Source organism: Bremia lactucae, assembly GCF_004359215.1.
Source record: "Bremia lactucae strain SF5 chromosome Unknown BlacSF5_NotPlaced_183_SHOA01000117.1_1171385bp, whole genome shotgun sequence".
Taxonomy (NCBI): Eukaryota; Oomycota; class Peronosporomycetes; order Peronosporales; family Peronosporaceae; genus Bremia; species Bremia lactucae.
Genome location: NW_027152196.1, coordinates 99,165 through 119,907, shown reverse-complemented (window position 1 = coordinate 119,907; position 20,743 = coordinate 99,165). Strand labels below are relative to the sequence as shown.

At 43.3% G+C, this 20,743-nt stretch overlaps 2 protein-coding genes across 2 annotated transcripts; both read left to right on the top strand.

Annotated features, from left to right (window-relative positions):
• Positions 1–4,227: 4,227 nt before the first annotated feature.
• CCR75_002648 (uncharacterized protein) lies at positions 4,228–4,713 on the top strand (the record flags this gene model as incomplete). Its single annotated transcript, XM_067960745.1, has 1 exon — positions 4,228–4,713. The coding sequence occupies one exon, from the start codon at positions 4,228–4,230 to the stop codon at positions 4,711–4,713; it is 486 nt and encodes a 161-aa protein (XP_067815719.1).
• Positions 4,714–17,227: 12,514 nt separating this feature from the next.
• CCR75_002647 (uncharacterized protein) lies at positions 17,228–19,200 on the top strand. Its single transcript, XM_067960744.1, has 5 exons — positions 17,228–17,336; positions 17,430–17,558; positions 17,647–18,302; positions 18,371–18,640; positions 18,703–19,200. Exons 1-5 carry the CDS (start codon positions 17,249–17,251, stop codon positions 18,784–18,786), a joined length of 1,227 nt encoding a protein of 408 aa, XP_067815449.1. The 5' UTR covers positions 17,228–17,248; the 3' UTR covers positions 18,787–19,200.
• Positions 19,201–20,743: the final 1,543 nt, after the last annotated feature.

Sequence of the window (20,743 nt, the reverse complement as noted above, 5' to 3'; positions counted from 1 at the left end):
CAGCCGGCACGATCTGACTGCCACGACTTCTCACACACATCGTGTCGCAATGTACTCACTCGGTGTTAGGCGTCGCGCGCCACCGAGTCAGGAAGCGTCCTTTCTCGAAAGAACGATGGATCGAAGTTGTACTGCGCCACAAACCGCGATCGTCCAGCGACGCCGTCGTCACGTAGCGGTCCGGCGTCACTGATTTCTCCTTGCTTCGACGATACGTTCGCCGCAGCTTGCGGCTCGTTGTCGCGTCGACGATCCCACTTCAGTCGCCCACGCTTTACGGTGTGAACGTGCCGACATATCGGTTACCTGTTTATTATGGCTTTGCAACCGCGGTGGGGCTGGCGGTAGTCATGTTCATTGTGCGTCTCGGCTGATGCCTCGAGGCGAGAAGCAGTGTGATAGTTTTATGCAACGCGACGTCTCGTCTCACGTGTGTGGTTCTCGAAGCCGGGCACACTCCAAGAGCGCAGCAAGTGTGAGTCTCGGTTTTCGTTTTGCCTTGTTCTGTGATTTGCATTTCAACTAAGTGACGTGGTCACTATTTTGAGTGGGGGTGATGTAACGGGCTACACATAATACTCATTAAAGTGCGATTCTAGATGTGTAATATTGGGGGTAAGGATTTAGTGTCTAAAGTAGAGTGGCTGACTATTACGTTTCGGAGGATCTAGATATTTTAGGACCCCCTAAAATAAGTCAACTATCAGACCGGAAAATATCCGCAGCCAATCAAATCAACACTCGAACGTCTCACTTCCGCGCTTCCTCAACAGCGACCGTGTAAGTTAAGCACGGGGCACAAGCGCCTCGTTGACAATCCAGCGATCGGGTCTCAAATGTAAAATGTTCAGATGGGCTGCGATCGTGGGAGTCAATACTGTAAGCTTCTGAAACGTGCGGTCACAACACAGAAGCACCTAGGCAGCAGCACACGTCGCACCAGTTGTTCTGCGAAGGTAACTGGCAAGAAACAACAGGGCCTTCGCTTGGAGCTAAGCTGTGAACAGCATAACTTCGAGCCATCTACCAACATGGCAAGGCATCCTAGCAGTCGGCGACTGACAAAGATAGGTGAAGCACACTGTTAATAAGTCATTAGCTGCTGAAGTCCCTGCTCGTCAAATTTTGACGCCATTGCGTCAAGAAAACCACAGAATAGGCTTGATCAATGCAAGGTTGTTGACTCATAAATAAATCCTATGTTTGGTTTACGTTACGGTGCATGGTCGTAGGCGTGCCTCCTCAATTTGATTTTTAGATATGGATTATCGTGCAACGGTGGAGTTTGCGCGCAGTGTGGTGCAGTACGGGTGTGGTGTCAGTAGTGTATGTGCTGTATTTAGTAAAACTGTGGTGTATTCAATAATTTCCTAAGTTTATTCTCATTTCTTATCATTTTTCAATATTTGAAAAATTTAAAGTTAGCTGTGGCGCACCATAAATTATAGTTAAGATACCCCTTTTCATTTATATAAGTAAGAGCATTAAAATCCTATTAATTTATGTGTAATACGCATGTCAGCCACCAGATAGATGACTAGTGGCCGAGAAACTAGATTGAGGTTGTTAGGGTATGGTTATTTCCAATTAAAAAGCATTCATTTAGTTCGGCTTACATCTTGATCTAACCAGCGTGTCGTGCTCTCCTAAGGATTGTGCTTTGATCAGGTAAGAATACTAAGCCTTCCTTAAGTATATACTCTTGGAGAATATGCGACACTTGTTTCCACGAACCATTTAGTCTCTGAACTAGTATTCAATCAAACAAGCTCGTCTAATAAACCGAGACCATTGGGCCTCAGCCTCGCTGAGGAGTTTAAAGAAGCAGAGCTTCAAGCGATGGAATAGCGCCGAAACATCCGTAGTTACTTATGTGCGGTACCGGGAGATACTTGCATCCGGCACATTCGTGACGCAAGCCACGCAAAGCTCGAAAGAGCACATACGAGACGTCCATAGGTTCTGGACTCCGTTTTCTTGTCGTCTACGCGGACCGTAAGCCCCAAGTTGATTAAAGCTTGTTTCAGGCGAAAGCCCTCCTGTTCCGCAATAGAGATCGCTTGATTATAAAGTCTATGATTCGAGCAGGAACAGCTGCGTCTTAACAGGACCGTCAGCAAAAATCTGATATGAAATGCATGCACAATCCTCTACCCTCGTGTTGCCTTACGCACACAGAAGTTTTGAGAGCTATGTAAGGAGGTAAACTTCGTCACATGGCCCGCTGCCATGCTATCGGCAAAGAATTTGTAGATTGCTATTGCTTATTAACGAGGCAATGGCCATTGCTTCATGACACAGTATTTCGAAATTGGGATTGGTCGATTTTGTGTCGAGTGCCTTTTTCCTTAGGCAACTCGCACGGTACTGATTCAGGGAAGACATCCAATTGGATATCGTGTATGTTGCGCATAAGCGTGAGGTCACGCATGCCTTACTATTAACTGGCTATACAATGCATGCACCACCTTGCGCGATGGATAATCGTGTCTTGTGATGATTGGCAGGATTGATTTAAACTTGAATCAACAAACAATAGAACTAATGTCTTATTGCGTCAATATTACAATGTTTGGTAATATTGGGACTATAAAGTCAAAATTATAAGGGATAACAATCAGGAACCGTTATAGCCACACGCCTTAATGTGAATTGCCACGTTTTGAATTAAATAAAAACTACAGATTCAAATTGACAACATATAACATTTTCAGTATTCCGCCGTATCGCAAAATTAACAATTATTCCTTTAGAGTCGTCTTAAAATCCTCTTTTGCACTTTAAAACACCCCTAACCCCCCCATAAAATTACATTTGGGAACAGATAAAGCCACACCCATTGATTATATACAACTGTATTTTTCAGAGTTGCGTTATGGTAGCACCTTGATGACAACTAGAAAATAGATTGAGAAATCTTTATGCAGGCCTTCCCAGCTTCAGTAGCTCGAAAGGCCTGCGATAATACTTTGCAATATTTTTGTAATTTTTCGCTAATAGCAAGATGCTTATTCAACAAAGAAAAATTACGAGCGAGAGCCGACAAAAGCTGAAACATGAGGAAATTGTGGCTTGCTTGCGCTCATGGTGAGTACAAAAAGAGCACTAAGATTCGCCAATTTGAAAGGTAAGCATGCACTTCCGCAAAAGTATGTAGAAGTAAAGTAGAATGTATTCATCCTTAGCTTGACCTCCAAAGAACAACTAACATGCATGCGGAAGAGCATACGTTGTAACGGGATGTCCCGTTTCATAAATATTATTTCCTATAATTTGAAAAATAAAAAAATAATCTAATAAGAGAAATGATAAATATTATTTCAAATGAGAGGAATCAATAGACAGCCGGTATAGCAACCCCTTTTAATATTGCAACAGACCCTCCTCGTCTGTATTGAATAAAAGCGCCACCAAAAATATTTTCACAGGATGGGTCATTTCGCTGCACCCAAATCAACAATTAATTCTTTAGAATCGTCTTTAGATCGCCCTTTTGGCCTTTAAAACATCATCGCCCTTTTGGCCTTAAAAAAATCATCGCTACTAAATTACATTGGGGAATCGCTGTAACCACACACCCTAATTAAGAGTAACGTAAAGGGTATGATCGCCCGAGCACATCAGAAATCTAATTTTCGTTTGACGACGTTAAATGTACTGTTTTGAACAGGTAAGAAAAAGCCAAGAGCGCCCGCATTTGATTGGCAAGTCATAAAAAGAGCGAAAGAAAGCGCAGCAAATCGAGCACGAGGAAGAAGTTAAGCTGGATATTCGCGACAATTGTCGGAGGTGCGAAGTGACATGAATATCCTTCTTGCTGATAGATGCCCAGGAATCTGCAAGTTTTTACGATGACGCCAATTCACTTGGCTATGCATTAAAAAAGTTGTCCGCTCGCAGATACCTACTGAGGTTCTATTGTTGTCAAAATTGACGGAGCAATCATCAGGATATCCTTTTGGACTAGATTTTCCTTAAAGCTTCAACGATGTATGTAGCACTGTCGTTGCATGCAAAGCCAGTCGGTTAAAAATACAGCTAATCACTGCAAAAGAAACAATGCCAAGAAAATGAGATGTGATAAAAGCCTTCCAGTTCCTATTTCTATGTACAAAAAGCGAATTATAAAACATGATAAGAGAATCCCAAATCAAGAATAACAGACTTCACTTTGATATTTTACTACAAGCCATTAGTTCTAACTAACTTTTGCCCGAATCAGCTCGAATGATAAATATCACGAACTCCCAATTTCTGCTTGTGATCGCCCTCCTGGCATCCGTTAGTGCCGTCACACCCATTTCGAAAATCAAATCATTTGCTGGCCCAGAAGAAGAAACATCAGATCTTACTCGCCAACTACGCGCCCCGAGACCGGTTTCTTCTAAATCGGTCCCGAATTTGCTGCGCAGTCTTAGCAGCGTAGACAGCAAAAGTGTTTCCGCCGGTGACATCGTCGAAGAAAGAAACCCAGGCATTCGTCATTCGATGGCATGGGCGTTTTCTGAACCGATAAACACAGTGTTGCGCCTTAAAGGTATTACAGCGGAAGAGGCTGAAGCTAAACTACGTGCCGGCAAATTCTATCGTAAGTTTCTTTATGGAACTTACCCCAATCATTTTCGAGACTATCAAAACAATTTGCATCCTCTTAACCGCAAGATTGGTAGGAAACCAAAAATCGTCCCGACAAATTACCCCCAACCGATTTAAACAACGTTGCAATACCTAGTGGGTATGGCTGATTGAGACTCATCTCATTTTCTTAATAATAACATTTTTTTATTTGGCCCCAAAAAACTACGGGAGTGAAAATGCATTTTACTGCACATTGTGCGATGATTGCCAGCCTTGGCAAATTGTTATGTAATAGATAAATGTCTTCTCCGTTAGCGTATTGCGCCCGACTGCGTGCAACTGACACCACATAAGTGATGAGTGTCAAGACTGACAAAACAGTAGCAGTGGCTGAATACGCAGCTTTTTGACATTCAACAGAATGGAGAGCGTGCTCTCGTCGAAGTTAAAGACGAGAGTAAACACGATAATAAATTACTTTAAGAAAACTTTGAAAAAATCAGAGCAAAGTATCGAATATTATTCTTTCATATCTTAATTTTAATAAGAATGATCGGTCTGCTACCTTAAAGCCGATTCCTATAAATTAGTAAAAAAATTAAAGTAGCGAATTAATTATTACTAAATTTGAATTTGTCAACATAACAATAGGGGAACTCACAGCTGTTTTTTGAGAAGGATCAGCATGCTGACAGGTGTCCATAATTTTTAATAAATTCATTATAATTAAAATAGGCCTTTGCTGTCCTTTAGGTGTCCCGTTACATAAGTATTAGTTCCTATAAGAGGAATAACGAATATTATTTCCTTTAAGTTGAAAGAGAGAATGAATTACAAAATTATTATCGTTATTAATTTTGACTTAAATAATTTCAATATTACCAAACGTGGTATTGATTGATGCAATAAGACATTAGCTCTATCAATTGGTTGATATAAGTCTCAATCAAGCCTACCAATCGTTACAAGACACGATGGTGCGGTACGCAAGGAGGCGCCATACTTAGTTAAATATTAATATGGTAAGTTTTGTAGTAGATAGAAGATCGTTACGTAGAAATTATTTATATATATATATTAATACAGTTTTACTTTTCCGTAATTCAAATCCTTTAAATTACATCTGGTAGCTAAAGCCCCATAAGCTACATAAAACCTTCCTCTGGACCCTTGTGTACGTGAAGTTTCGAGACACCTAACCTACACTGTAATCAGTTTGAGATTAACTAGTACTGATCAGTACTAGACAAAAGTGCCCCGTTGCATCTGGTAGCGTAGTCCGTTCAACGGCCCACGCACGTTCCATCAAACACGGACAAGTCGGATGAAGAAGGAGGGAGCTATCAAGCCCTTCAAGAAAGATATCACGCATTGCGTGAAAGGTTTACTCATTTGAGAGACCTTGAATGGAGAGCGATTGAAGGAATGAGCTCGGTCGTAGGCGGGCCAGTCGGTGGCGCTATGCTAATCACTCTAAACATAGATGAAGAGCATGCGACCATAGCCGAGTTTTTCTAACACGAACTCGACGGGGCCCACGAGAAAGTAGCCTTGCTCCACCAGCAAGGCTCTCAGCACGCGGATGTGCTGATAGAACATAGTCCTCAACAGTTGAAACTGTTGAGACAGCAGCATCTACATGCTGCTAATGGGCCGACGCTTCCACGTCGACCCAAAAGCTTAAATATCGAAATCTCTCAGTTTTAAAGCAGTCGAAGGCGACTCCCTCTTGAGATGGCTCGTCAAATTAGACGACGCCATGCGTAATGATGCGATGAAAGTGAAATCTGGCATGTCCAACATAGTCGGACGTGAAAATTCGTGGACCTTGGGGCTCAAGCTTCACGACTATTAGTCTTTGGGTCGTATGAGGTTCTTAAGACCCGGCTCAGGCAAACATTTGAGCCGCCACGTGCCGAATTCAGGGCTCGAGCCGAGCTCCTGGATTTGCAGCAGGGCAAGCGCGATCTACACGCTTATGCCCAACATACACAATTCATGCTCAGTCGTATCGTTAGCCATCCAATAGATCAACAAAACGAACAATTGTGGATATTAAATGTCTTGCCGACGGTCCTGTGAAGACCCAACTATTACGGCTAGAATTAGAGGCACTCGACCAAGCGATCTCTAACGTGGAACATGAGGAGTTTAGTCTTAAACAGGCTTTTGTCCAGTCTGGTGCTTATCGTCCACCGAGACGACAAGATCCCATAGATCTCTTATATATAGAGAGCGAGAAACATCGTTCTCTAAGTCACAAGCGATTGCAAAAATGCAATTATTGCCAGAGGTTGCGCCATAATCGTAGTGTTCCAACTCGGTGCCTAGAAACGCTGAGCGAATTGATCGATCTTTCGGTGGGAACAGCGGAGGACGCGGATCCGACGCTTTTGCGAAATCGCAACGGTAAGGCAGATCGTCAAAAAGAATGTCGGGGTCTGTAGGTGGGTATCCCCTAACCGGTCCAGCAACGACAAATGAATTTGCCGTCCTTTTGACGAAAATTGCTCCTCACATACAAATATTGTGTGATTACCCAGGGGTTAAGGTTTACCTCATCACCTTGAAAATTATAGTGCCAAATTATTGCCAGCAATCCTTAGACTATTATAGGGCGAACAATTTTAGTAGACGCCAATCGCTAGAAGATTGCAGACTCAAATTAATTGAGCACGATATCCCTCTAACGAGCATGACAGTGCGTCTAGCAACAGGCGCATCTGCCAAAGTAAAGAAACATGTAGCTGGTATTCAATACCCGCTAAAGAGTAAACATTTCGAAGACGATTTATCGTACTTGACTTGGATGACAAATTATGTCATCCTTGGATTCCATGGCTCATTCCTTACGAGCCATCCATAAATTGGCAGCATCAAGTTGTGACAATGCCAGCTCTTGTTCATTAGATGGCCAACTGATGAACGTCTTGGACCGTGCAAAAGCGTGTGGATGTCCTTCGAGAGAGCGCGATGGCATCACTTAGGGTTCGGTCATGACTGCACAAGACCTCAGCGTGAATGTCCAACACACTCTGGAGTTAGATCTCGACGGCGGTGCACGAGCACAAGGCAGCGTCAAAGGTTCAATTTTGTGACGTAAACATAGTTACCGATGGCTGTGCACAAACACAGGCAGCGGCAAAGTTCGACCACTCGAATAAGCTGAGTGGTACGAAAGAAGTACGCTTGCTTGAAAAGCAACAGCCAAGAGAATATTCAACACCTGTCTATAGGAGGCAGTGCGAAAGTCCTAGATTGACTGGAAAGTCGATCACAAAGGATCTCGCTGTAGTAGCGCATTTACAGCTGGAGGCAGCTGTAGAGGATATTTTCCAAATAAAAAATGAGGGAATGAGTCCCAAAGAACCTGTGGTCAAAGGTTACCAGGGACCTTTGAAAATGAGTTCCAAAGAGAGAACCAAGACATTAAATGCCCTAGTAAACAATGGATCAAGTGTAGGCGCTTATACACTTGAGCTGATATATCTCAATTGCCAACGCTAGAACCGAAACGGGTCTTGCGCGATCTGCGTAGTGCCAAAGTCGAGCAAACCTGCGTATTTGTCACCGATGACAACTACGTGGCCAATATTCGGTCGGCATAGTATTTTTTGAGAGCGAACGGGTTTTCAGCAGCTCGTCGATGGATGAAAGTGTCCTTGATAAGAAGACTCGATGGAATCTTTTAAGTCCTAACCCTTGGAGTCTTGGAAGACAAACCCTTTATAAAGGAACTAAAAGAATTCAAGGATGACTTCATTGAATCAGTACCGTGCGAGTTGCCTAAGGATAAAGGCACTGACACGAAATCGATCTAATTCCAGAATAGAATACTGTCATGAAGCAATGGCCATTGCCTCGTGAACAAGTAATAGCGATCGACAAAATTCTTTGCCGTACGCTTAGCAGCGGGCCATGTGAGGGATTCCAATTCCTTACATAGCTTCCGACCTTCTGTTTACGGAAAGCGACAGGAGGATGGCGAATTGTGCATGCATTGAATAAATAGAACGCTGCAACGCTACCGGCTCAAACGCCGATACCACGAAAAGACGTAATCATTGACGGTATGTCAAAGAGTAGTACCTTTTCGTCAATGGATCTGTCAATGGATTCTATCAGATCCTTACAAGTGAATAGGATATCCCATTCACAGCAGTTAGAACCCCAAACGGTATGCTATGAGAGTGGCTAGTCATGCCTCAGGGACTAAGTAATTCCTCTGCGACATTCAACAGATGCGTAACCAATCTGTTAAGATCGGTGCGGGATTTTGCACCCAGTCATTTTAATGATGTCTTCGTTCAGAACAAAGCCATGAACGGAAAAGCGTAATTTTAAGTACATCGTACTCACGTCCGAAAGGTTCTTACACTTGTGCGTAAGCACAAGTTGTATGCAATTCTCAAGAAGTGTATATCCGCTGCAAGCGAAATACCAATTCTTGGGTGCATCGTGGATGAACACGGTGTATGCCCGGATCCGAAAGTATCAAAGCGGTAACCGATTGGCCTGTGCCAGTTGATGTCAAATGATACAAACGTTCATAGGCTTAGCGACGTATCTGCACAAGTTTTCACGCACTTATGCCGAAATTTTGTGCATCTTTCTTCTTCGTTAAAAAAATGTAGAATATTTATGGAATGCTAATTGTCAGCGTTCCTTTGAGGGTATCAAGTAAAGCTTGATGCAATCGCCAATCCTGGCGATTGCGGACCAAGACCGACCGTCCGTTTCATGTGGTCTGTGACGCCAGCGATTTTGAAATCGGCTGTGCGTTATTGCAGTATGACACGGATGGCGTAGAGCGCGTCGTCTGTTATCAATTGCGTCAGCTTCAATCAGCTGAACGCAACAATCCAGTGCATGACAAGGAACTCCTTGCCATGAAATATGCACTGGCTTAGTTTAGGGTCTATCTCTTGGGAGATAGACCATTCATTGTATGTACGGACCATGCGTCTTTACGCACGGCGTAAATAGTACACACCACTCGCAAAGAATGGCGAGATGGTTGCTTTCTTCACGGAGTATAACTTCTCCGTTTAGTATAAATCAGGACGACTTACGTTTGTCGCTGATGCCCTTTTGCGCCAGCATGATTTTGAGCCGGCTGCGCAAAACAGGAGCGAGGCTAATATCACTGTTGCAACAATTAGCGTTTCGTTGTCAAGACTACTTGACGACATTACAAGAGCTTATCAAGAGGACAAGGCTCTTAAGTAGTGGATGGATGAACATCAAAATCCACCACATCAATTTTTGAAAGGATTGTAGAAATGTATCGATCATTAACGGATCGATACACAGGACGCAAAAGTTTACTTTATTACATAGCCATTGCTGGTGACACGTCTCGTATTGACATCCCACTGAAATCAGTACTAGTCAACCTACACTGATTACAGTGAAGGTGGGTGCCTCGACTACTTCACGTACACGACGTGCTTAACTTTGGAAACGCCAAGGAAAAAAAGGAAAAATATTTACATCTAGGAGCTTCTCTGTAACGGGGCACCTTTGCAAGTACTGACATCAGTACTAGTCAGCCTTTACTGATTACGGTATAGGTGAGGTGCTTCGATTACCTCACATACACTGACGTAAAGAGTAAGGTTAGAAATAGCAAATAGGTCTTTGCGGGGCGATACAAAGGCTTTAGTGAGGAGAAAATGTGACGGGGCACCCTTTGCTATTCAAATTTCAACACCATGCGCAATCAAAAGTTGAAATCAAAAAAAAACAAGGGCTAAATTACAGAGAGAGGTATGACGGTATTATCTGTCATTCAAAATCAGTCACTATTGCGACTGCTGTTTAAGGGACAGGTGATGTAACGGGGCATCCCGTTACATAAAAAATGTTCCCTGTAAGATTATACGACTGACCTACCTTCTGCTTGAGGAGTTCGTCATGACTTTGTCCTGATTCCCGAGACCAAATTTTGCTTGACACAACTATAACAAAGGAACGCCGCGACTTCTTTGCCGTTTTTTTCCTCCAAAGCACGTGGCTTAAATGGTACGTGAGATTAAGTCTCTCGTTCGACATTGACATTTTGTGCAAAAAAGCCGAATAGTACATGGATCATTGTGCACACTTATGACAAACTAAGTGCGGCTTCTATACTCAATCCTAGAAAGGACGTTGTTCGAAACAATATGATCAAGTTTACGATGTTCAGTGCGCCCGACTTAGCCAATGGTCATTTCTAACTGCACATGCAAGCAAGAATATCACGCTAAGATTGGTTAGCCTCCAAGTGGTTGGTTGTGAAAGTGGCTGGTGGTGCCTAGGTACGTTCCAATATCCCGACTACTTTGCAGCATCTAGTGACGCAGCTATTCTACCCCCATTAAGATTATACACATACATGATTGGATTAAAAATTTGTCCATCGTCGTGCGGTCAGATTTTGATATTCACAAAGAGCGCTTGCGAGCAGTGCTGGAATGCATGCGCTCATTTGAATGCACTTTCGGGCAGGATGTATTCGTTCTTCAAGTGCTTCATTGAGAAGTAACGCCTTAGAGCATATCCTTTTAGGCAAAAAGTCGTATTAAATGGCCGGTCCTAAGAAGTAGAGAGGTTTGCGGAAGTGGCTGGGCTGGCCAGCTACTTACACAAGTACAGCAAAAGTTACGCTGATATGGCTCGGTAATTTTAATCTCATTAAAAGGGATACGAATTAGTGCTGGAGTAGCACCATATAAGCAATATAACTACCCTCATCCAAGCTCCGTTTTTGGCTCTGCCTAATACAAATCGGCATTTCAGTGTCATTTTGTGACGCAGCTGACGTTGCTAAACGCCGCGCTCTGCCACTAATAGATGCAGATGGACAGGAGCGCGTGTTCCGCATGCAAATTAAATCGTTATAAGCCATCGGCACATGCAACTGCACGACTTGTTAGCTGCCCGTACCCAGTGGATTTGGAAGGCAATACGAGCATTGTGTTCATCTTTACCCGATTGAGCAAAACGGCCCATTAAGCGGATTTGCTGGATTCCATTGATGGTGAATGAAACCTCTTAGCTATATATAGATGGTTTGATAATAGCAATTGCCTTCGACAGAAACCCGTTTCACGATTACATTTTGGGATTCAATCTAACGGGTGCTTTGCATCGGATCTGGCATGTCCACAGTGGATCATACGAAGACCGATGGTCAGACTGAACAGATCAATCGGTCATTGAAGACGTTTTGCACAGCGTGAAGACTGAATAATCAAAGCGCTGGAGTATATTGTCCCGGTTTTTGACCTTGCATTAAATAATGCTGTGCGTGCCTCCACAGTCGTGGCCAAGAAGGGACGCTAAACCTTCCACAAAAGCAGCGTACACACTCAGTGTTGTAGATTGCTGCATCCTCTTCATGATTTCTAGCTGGCCCTTTAAACTAGGTTGTTGACGTTCCAACGTCAAAAGTCGGTTTAGATTCCGTCAAGGGTGCTTTCAGTTTGAGCAAGAGCCTCAAAAAAATGTTGCACCGTGCTTTACAGCAACGAAAGTTTCCACCAATATTTCGGCGCCCTCCTGCGCTGCTCGACGAGCGAGCGAACCTTAATTTGGGGGGGGGGTTCATGTGGGGATACCTGCAAAATTAGATGTTTTTAACCTAAGACCTCATAGAGGAATTGGAGATATTCCAATACTGAAGGTAAATATTCTGATGAGGGAGGGAAAATGTAATGCATTTCGGTTGTTACACCGTTGAGAAAAAAAGGTGAAGTAAATACGCATCATGGGCAAATTCATTTCCCTTTGTTTGGTATGCGCATTGGAAGCATATGGAAATATGGGTAAAACGCATGTATATAGAGAAAGATCCGGTGGTCGATATCTATATTAATGTATTTAGAGCAGGTATTTTACTTTTAAAAATAAATAAAATTTAATTTCATTTTTTCTAAATCGTGTGGCGCCTTTCTAAGGCTTGCGCTGCGATCTGTAACAGTACTAAGCCTTCTAAGGTATATGCTTTTAACTAATAGTTACCACTCGGTTCAACGAGCCATTGCTTCCCTTACACTCGGACCCCTTTAAGCTCTTCGAGCTTAGATGACTTTTGAGGTTGTCGCCTTCGATTCTTTCATAGAACTTATTGACGTGCTTAGTATAAATGTCTTTTCCTATCTTGCGGAGCGAGATAGACTGTGATCATTCCAGACGAACAATTTTGCTCAAGTGTCGCCATTAATGTAAAAAAACAGTCAGCTTTATCTGCGGCTACATCACCCTTGCTGGCATATCGAAAGCTTCCACGCAATACTTTAACACACACCATCAGGACCAGTGAAGAAGCAGTTTGACTGTCTTCTCTCATGTGCGGTGAAGCAGTTGGTGGGTCTAAACAACCTCACCCAACGAACTAGAAATCTTAGCTTCCGTGACGTCACAGGAGCAGTAACTTGGCTCCACGTGCGCACTTGTCAACTAGAAATTCGTTTTCAGACTTATCATATTTGATCGTCTAAAAAGAATTTCCTTTTTTAAGCAATTATAATGCCAGCTCTGTTGATATCTACTGATATGTATTGCGAGCGTATAATTTTCTAAATACATCGTGTCTTGCATTAAGCTAGCCGTCATCACGGATGACGCTAGGCGTCCTCCCTTCCAATGTGAATGCACCTTTGTGGGTCACAAATGTGAACCACACCCACCCCCAGGTAGTACAGAGATTGCAGTTTTAGGTAAAGTAACAGTACTTAATAGTACTTGATCCCCAACACTAAATCTTTCATTATTGCGCGACCATTTCGGTCAGCATAATTTGTTGATTATCCTGTGCGCTTGCCATCATGCCACGGACATTTCGTGTGATGGCTAATAGCTCATAAACAAAGCGTTGGGGCTCGCTCCCGCTTTTAGCATCAAACTTGCCTAATACACCGTTCAAGGTCGGTTATAGGACGTAGCTGTTAATGACGAAACATTGTTTTTGTTTAGGAGCACAGACATTCCTTGCCGTGACTTCACAGTGATTACTGCCAACCCGGCAGAATCACTAGGGCAGGTTTATGTCTTTGAGATGATACCCTCGCGGATCATCGACATATTGACGAAATTTCGTCTATCTTTTGCACCGAGCCTAGTGAGTGGCCGTCCCCCGCTAAGACGCAGGCTGCGCACAAACGAGACTGGCGTCCGAGGATGGCGCAGTTCGTTAATATGAAACGGTGTCTCACCCGTACTGGCGTGGACACTATTATCTATCAGCGAACTCCACAAACGGCAATTGCTTGCTCCATTATTTAGGAGTTGCTACAGTGCGTAAGACATCCGCCACGACCCGATTGGCACGTTCTGTTTGGCCATCGGTCTGGGGATGATCTGCGGTCGACATGTGAAGCTTGCTTCCTAGCAGCTCAAACACAGGACGCAAAAAGCCAGACGTAAATCGTGGATCCCGGTCCAATACTCTAGACTCGGGCATCCCGTGTAATCGGTGTACATGATCCAGGAACAAGAGAGCTGCCTCCTTGCCTGTGATCGATGTTTTACATGGTGCTAGATGAACCATCTTGCTCAGCTTGTCTACGAAGACGACAAGCCCAGTTCGACCCTTATAGTCCGGTGGCATACCAAACATGAAGTCCAGACTTAGTTACTTTCACCATCCGTTTGAACTGTTAGCGGCTTCAGTGGCGCACTGGACGGTGCAAGCTTAAAGCGCTGACATTGTTCGCAATAGCGAATATAGTTTGCCACCCATCGATATAGGTGTGGCCACCAAACTCCTCTGACACTCGTAATAATGTCTTTTCACGGCTCAGATGCCCACTAGATGGTGTATCATGGAGCTCGTGAAGGATCATCAGCTTGAGATCTGTGTCATGAGGCAACGAAACACTTATTGCTGCAACTGTGACCTTATGCTCACTGTTGATTTGCGCAGCCGGCTATATTTTGATTTTCTTGTTTTATACTTTGACCTTCTCAAAATCGGGACGACGCGATAGGGCATCATCGACGACGTTAAGTCGTCCTGATTTATACTCAACGGAGAAGTTATACTCCGCGAAGAAAGACAACCAGATCGCCATTCTTTGCGAGAGGTGTGAACTATTTTACGGCCGTGCGTAAAGACGCACGATCCGTATATACAATGAAGAGTCTATCTCCCAAGACATAGACCCTAAACTTAGCCAGTGCATATTTCATGCAAGGAGTTCCTTGTCATGCACTGGATAGTTGCGTTCAGCTGATTGGAGCTGACGCGATTGATAACAGACGACGCGCTCTGCGCAGTCTGTGTCATATTGCATTAACGCAGAGCCAATTTCAAAATCGCTGGCGTCACAGACCACATGAAACGGACGACCGAATATTGGCCATGTAGTTGTCATCTGTGAAAAATACGCAGATCTGCTTGACTTTGCCACTACGCAGATCACGCAAAAACCGTTTTGGTTCAAGCGTTGGCAATTAAGTTATCTCCGAAGTTGACGGTTCAAGGCGCAACTAGATCAAGTGTATAAGCGCCTATATGGGAAGTGTTAGCATTTTAAGACTTAGCATCTCACTCCAGTGCATATTTCTTGCAGTAAAACGATTGCAAAGAAAAGAGTAGCTCTCAAGCCATGTGAAATTTGTGATGAACATCGAAGCAGATTTATTCTTCAACTGTATAGGCGTTTTCCCTCTCTGTAAAATGTATTTTGCTCATACATTATATTTAGAGAAACTACACAGAAAATAGGACACTTTTCATCGATAAATCGCAGAATAGGACATTTTTTATTCACAGGATAGGAGGCTATTTTATTCACACGATAGGACACTTCTTAGTCTTTTTGATCTGAGCCTCGCGAGCGACGCAAGCATGCCAGTCTCGGAAGATCATTTCCGAGACATCTTTCCTCGAGATCACACTTCCCATCGCTCCAAATCTCCTTCTTCCCGGGAACCTCAACCAAACTGTCATGCCACCTACCATCACTCCTGACGTGCCAGCTTTGAAAGGACTATCCTTCGCTACCATGAATGAAGTAGTGATGGTCATTCCATCACAGGCAGCAAAAGATCACGTCAGCTACAAAGTCTCCGACAAAAACAAAACCAAGCCTACCTGAAGTGTTCAGGCGACGATTGTCCTGCGTATGCTCGCATATCCTTCCACACAAAAAACGAACAATATCGGTCAGGTGCAAGATCAGCATTCATGACAAGGATCACTAGAGAAATCTCGGGGATCCCAGCGTGAGCACACATTTTTGGTAGAGCAGTTTCACGAAGTCATAACAGCAGTTTCTTCCCTCTTATAGTTGGCGAAAAAACAAGGTGTCCTACCCTGTGAATAAAAAAGTGTTTTATTTTGCGCATTTCCGATAAAAAGTGTCTTATTCTGTGTAATTTCTCTTATATTTAATATGACTGTTGTAATTAATTTGCTGAAATTTTCTCGAATGATTTTTTTCAATTGCTTCAATATTTAAGTTTTTGGAACATTTTGAAAAGCATATTTGTAACGGGGCACTACGACTTGAATTGCTTCAGTAAAAGTCCACTTCGCACTGCTTCAGTTTCGAGTGGTGCCTTACGTTATTTCACGTACACTAGTACGTGCATAGGAAGACTTCTCTTTAAGGTAACTAGCTTAAAGAGGGTTAAATGAAAACTGTATTAATATAATGAAGTATCTCTTCTTTCTATCTGTTAACTCTAACATAATTTTAAACTAATACTAAACATGCAACTGAAATCTTATCTCTTCTTATCCATCTCTCTCTTTTGTTTACATCTACAATTAATTTGTCTGCGGGATAAATAGATATAATGGTCTATACCTATTTATGGATAAGATTTCTGAACATTACTATATAAAGTAATATACTCCAAATATTATCTACCTTTTAGATAATATATTTATTAACAACCTTTGATTGTTAATTTCATGTAACGATATACCCCGTTACAATATTCAATTATGTCATTCCATGGTATAAGAAGTGAGACGAGGGGCGAAATTGGATACAACAATTTCCGCAGCAAATTTGACGTCTCCGTTGATGTTCTGAACGATCAACAGAAGGCACAAGCAGTTTTGCATTGGACGCCTTTTCCGTGCCTAGGCTTGACTCATTGAAATGTTTTTATCGAACAAGTTACATACACGAAATGCTAATTTTACGTATTTTACCTTATCGACAAGATTAATGATGAATCGATGCTTTCTTTAAATATTTATTGATAATGGAATGCATCTCTCATACATTCGAGCGATTGCAGACATTTGTTATCCAAAGAAGTCAAAGGTCCGTTTGCTTTTATACAATTGAATGATGTGGCGACTGACATTTATAAAAGCTAGACTTCGGACAAGTTAGAGCTTTGTTTTGGTTTAAGAAGTTAAGTTAGCCTTTTACTCGAGCTGATAACTTGACATGTATTGCCTATTTCATGCAATTGATAGTAATCGTGCAAAGTGCGGATTGCCTAACGGAGATCCCAAATTAGAACGTAACAGTTACGTAGCCATTTTTAGACATGTTGCGTATCGCTTGTTTAATAGGACAAATATCTTGAAGTGTACAAAAGTTACAACGACTTGTACGTATTCGGTGGTGGCAGTCAACGTGGCGGGGAGAAAGGGGCCATAAGCAATTTCTCCCGCTTGACCGGAGGAGGAACCACCTCACCCCGAGACTTTTAAAGCGCCATGGAGATTGAATGCAAGACGCTGTGGATGGGTGACATACAGATGCACTGGGATGAAGCATATATCGTCTCGCTCTTTGCGTCAGCCTGTGTGTAAAGTGGCTCCTTTACAGCCTCATTGGGAATCACTCGTTGTCGTGCGACCGTAATATTAAACTGCTTTGTTGTGGACTGTGTTATAGCGGAGCAGCCAGTAGTCAAACTAATTCGGGACAAAGTAACGGGTTATCCAGCCGGTTACGGGTTCTTGGAGTTCCCAACGCAGCAAGGAGCGCAGGAAATATTAGACACTTTTAATGGCCAGCTTATTCGTACGATTGCTTTTTTTTGCGTGTAATTTGCCGAGTATCAATTCTGACGCGGTGTGACTATATGGGATATCATTGATATGGATATTAGCAAATACCCTGCACCGGTTTCGCATGAATTGGGGCGCTGGTGGTCGACGTATTGAGACATCGGACGATCATTCCATTTTTGTAGGCGATTTGTCTCCCGATGTGTCGGATGACTTGCTCTTGAGCACCTTTAGTGCTCGTTTCTCGACTGTACGAGGTGCCAAAGTCGTGATGGATCCAATTACGCGCATGTCGAAGGGTTTTGGCTTTGTGCGCTTTGGCAGCAAGGAAGAGGCGGATCAAGCCCTCCAGACCATGAATGGCGTCTATTGCTCCTCACGTCCAATGCGCGTAAGTGTAGCTACGGAGCGGAACAAGGCTCGACAGCAGGCTGTGTTTAGTATGGGCGAAGAAGATGGCGCGAATACGACGGTATTTGTCGGTGGACTCGATCCTTCGACGACGGAAGAAGAGTTACGTGCACGGTTTGGAGCGCTTGGGGAAATCGTGTCGGTCAAGGTTCCACCTGGACGTGGCTGTGGGTTTGTGCAGTACACGACGAAAGAGGCCGCCGAGATTGCAATTTTGCAAATGAATGGCTCGGTTGTAAGTGGCGTGAAAGTTCGATGTGCATGGGGTCGATCTGCTGCCGCACGCGCTGTGAATCAAGGAAGTTATTACCCTCAGCAGTATGGTCAATACCCTGCTGGATACCAGGTCAGGCAGACTTTGGAGCGATTTATTTTGTCGATTTTTGATATTGTTGAATCTCTATATTTCATTAGAATTATTATGGCTACACTGCGGCTTATGGCTACCCGCAGTATCAGCAAGGAGCTTATGGATACGGAGCGTATGGGCAGTATGCTCAACAGGGGACCCAGGCTCAGGGCGAGTACCAGCAGCAGCAATTGCAGACCATTGGCATGCAGCAACCACAGCACGGCAGCTATGGTCACCAACAGCGTCACTTGCAGGACCAGCAGCCGGATTTTACACTTGCTGACGATATTGAAGCAATGAACCTTCGCTTTGCCTCCCAACGCGCGTACCAAGTACGTCAACACGTGTTGAGATGCTGTACAACTTGAATAATCACTTGACTATTTTCGTGTAGACTATGCCTCCGGCTTCAAACTCGTCGTACACTCCAATGGGTGCAGATGTCGCCAGTGGCACTGCGATGGCAAGTTCCATGTAAATTGCAGGAGTGGTCACTTTAAGTGATGCGACAAATGCGGTTGACAGCTGAAAACCGTACTTTACACGCATACGCAGACAATGTAGGGACGAGTTTGGAGGAAGGAAGAGAAAAGCAAGCGAGCATAGGACGATATAAAGCACGAGTGGAGCATGAAATGCGGTTGTTCAGTTTCTTTTTTTTTGGTTTTTGTATTTGTCTTTGTGTGATGATATTTAATATGGCACATGCGTTCTTGTCAGTGTCCCTTTCATTCTCGATGTCCTTATATTCTCTCGCAATCTTTTAATATTAAAAAAAAGACGACTGGCGTATTCAGATTTTCCATGGTTGCACGAAAATTGCATTCGATAGTCATTTATTGTACAGTGCGTCAGTCTCAATTGTAGCTCAAATTAAATTAACCAATGATTCATATCGCACGGCTCGCTAGGGCTTCTATTCTGTAGAATTAGGTCTGGAAGTATGTAGGAAAGATAACTTTACGACTGAAAAAAAAAAACTTATTGGACGTCAGTTGAAGCAGCAAATTCTTCAGCAGGTTACAGAGCTGGTTTACGCTTGTCGTCCGTAGGCCTTAACACAAATATTATATCCTATTACAGACTAAAAATATTATTTCCAATCAATTCCAATATAACCAAATTTGGTAATTATGTGGCAAAGGGACATTAGATCTGTTGATTGGTTGATTTAATTTTAAATGCACTCCGTCAATCGTCCCAAGACTTGATTAAGCGGTGCGCAACGAGGCGCTTTACATACTTATTTATTGATCTGTTAAAACCAGTCGATAAAAGATCGCTACGGAGAACTTAAAATAAATTACAGCTTTACTTTTTCTCTATACTGAAGCCTTACTATCGACCTCTAGAAGCTAAGACTTCGTAGCTACTTGTAACCTTCTCTTCATGTCAGTGTACGTGAAGTTATCGAGGCATATCACCTTCACTGTTATCAGTGTAGGTTGACTAGTACTGTTATAAGTCCTAGCAAAGGTGCTTCATTGCAGACCAACAGTGTTTTTGACAAAGCCACAACTTGGTCCGGTCGCCAGTGACTTATACTAGCGCATATAGAAAGAAAAGAGACTACATGACCATTTTACAGCAGCGCATATCTACATGAGAGATCATTGTAACGGAAGTATAAAGTAACCAATATCATAAGCTCTGAATACATTTAATTTCTCTATAGCTTTACAGCCTACTCGACAGGACAGATAACATTTTATGATCCCAAGCCCCCCCCGAAGACCCTCTTGCTGCTCCACTAAGAGCTCTCGGCCCGCATGCGGTCGATGAGACAACTAGTGATACCGCAGAGACCTCTCAAGTGATAGAGCCGGGACCACTACGCATGATGAAGATTGTCTGAGTCGACTCGAGGGACTCATTGAAAATCTGATGCGTGATTCGGCGCGGGAACGCATAGAGCGGGCCCAGCTGCCTTTCATGGACCCAGACACTCGTATATGGAGTGGCTCGAGCGCCTTCAGCCAGGTGTTGGCTGCTGAATGGAACCGGACGAGAGCTGACTCGCTCAGTGACGCGATAAAAATGGGAATGCAATTGCCATATAGAACACCGCAGCCTATTGCAGCATCAACTGTAATGCTTTTTGACGGTTCAGCCTGCGATGCAATTGCACGCGCAGCCAAGACAGCAATTCTAACCCGCATCAAGATTTGGAATCAAGATACCAACCGCCAAGTATATGACGCTGCCTTTCGAGAGTGTAGCTGATGCAATTGCTTCTAACGATGGAAAGAGATGCGGGGGGGGGCTGTAACCTGATCGGACATACATACTGTAATGGGGCAAACATTGGTTAAAGAACTTTTATTGTGCTACATTTAATTTATGGGTGAAATGCCTTTTTATCCTATTCTGAAATAGTTATTTACTAAAATCCCATTTATTATGAGTAACAAAGTGGTGGCCTTTCCCCTCTTGAT

What these genes read in the sequence shown, in the direction of transcription:
- CCR75_002647 (XM_067960744.1), top strand. Translation starts at nt 17,249, where the DNA reads ATGGAGATTGAATGCAAGACGCTGTGGATGGGTGACATACAGATGCAC. An exon ending in TTTTAATGGCCAGCTTATTC is followed by an intron (nt 17,559 to 17,646) that starts GTACGATTGCTT and finishes TATGGATATTAG; the next exon opens with CAAATACCCTGCACCGGTTT. An exon ending in AATACCCTGCTGGATACCAG is followed by an intron (nt 18,303 to 18,370) that starts GTCAGGCAGACT and finishes ATATTTCATTAG; the next exon opens with AATTATTATGGCTACACTGC.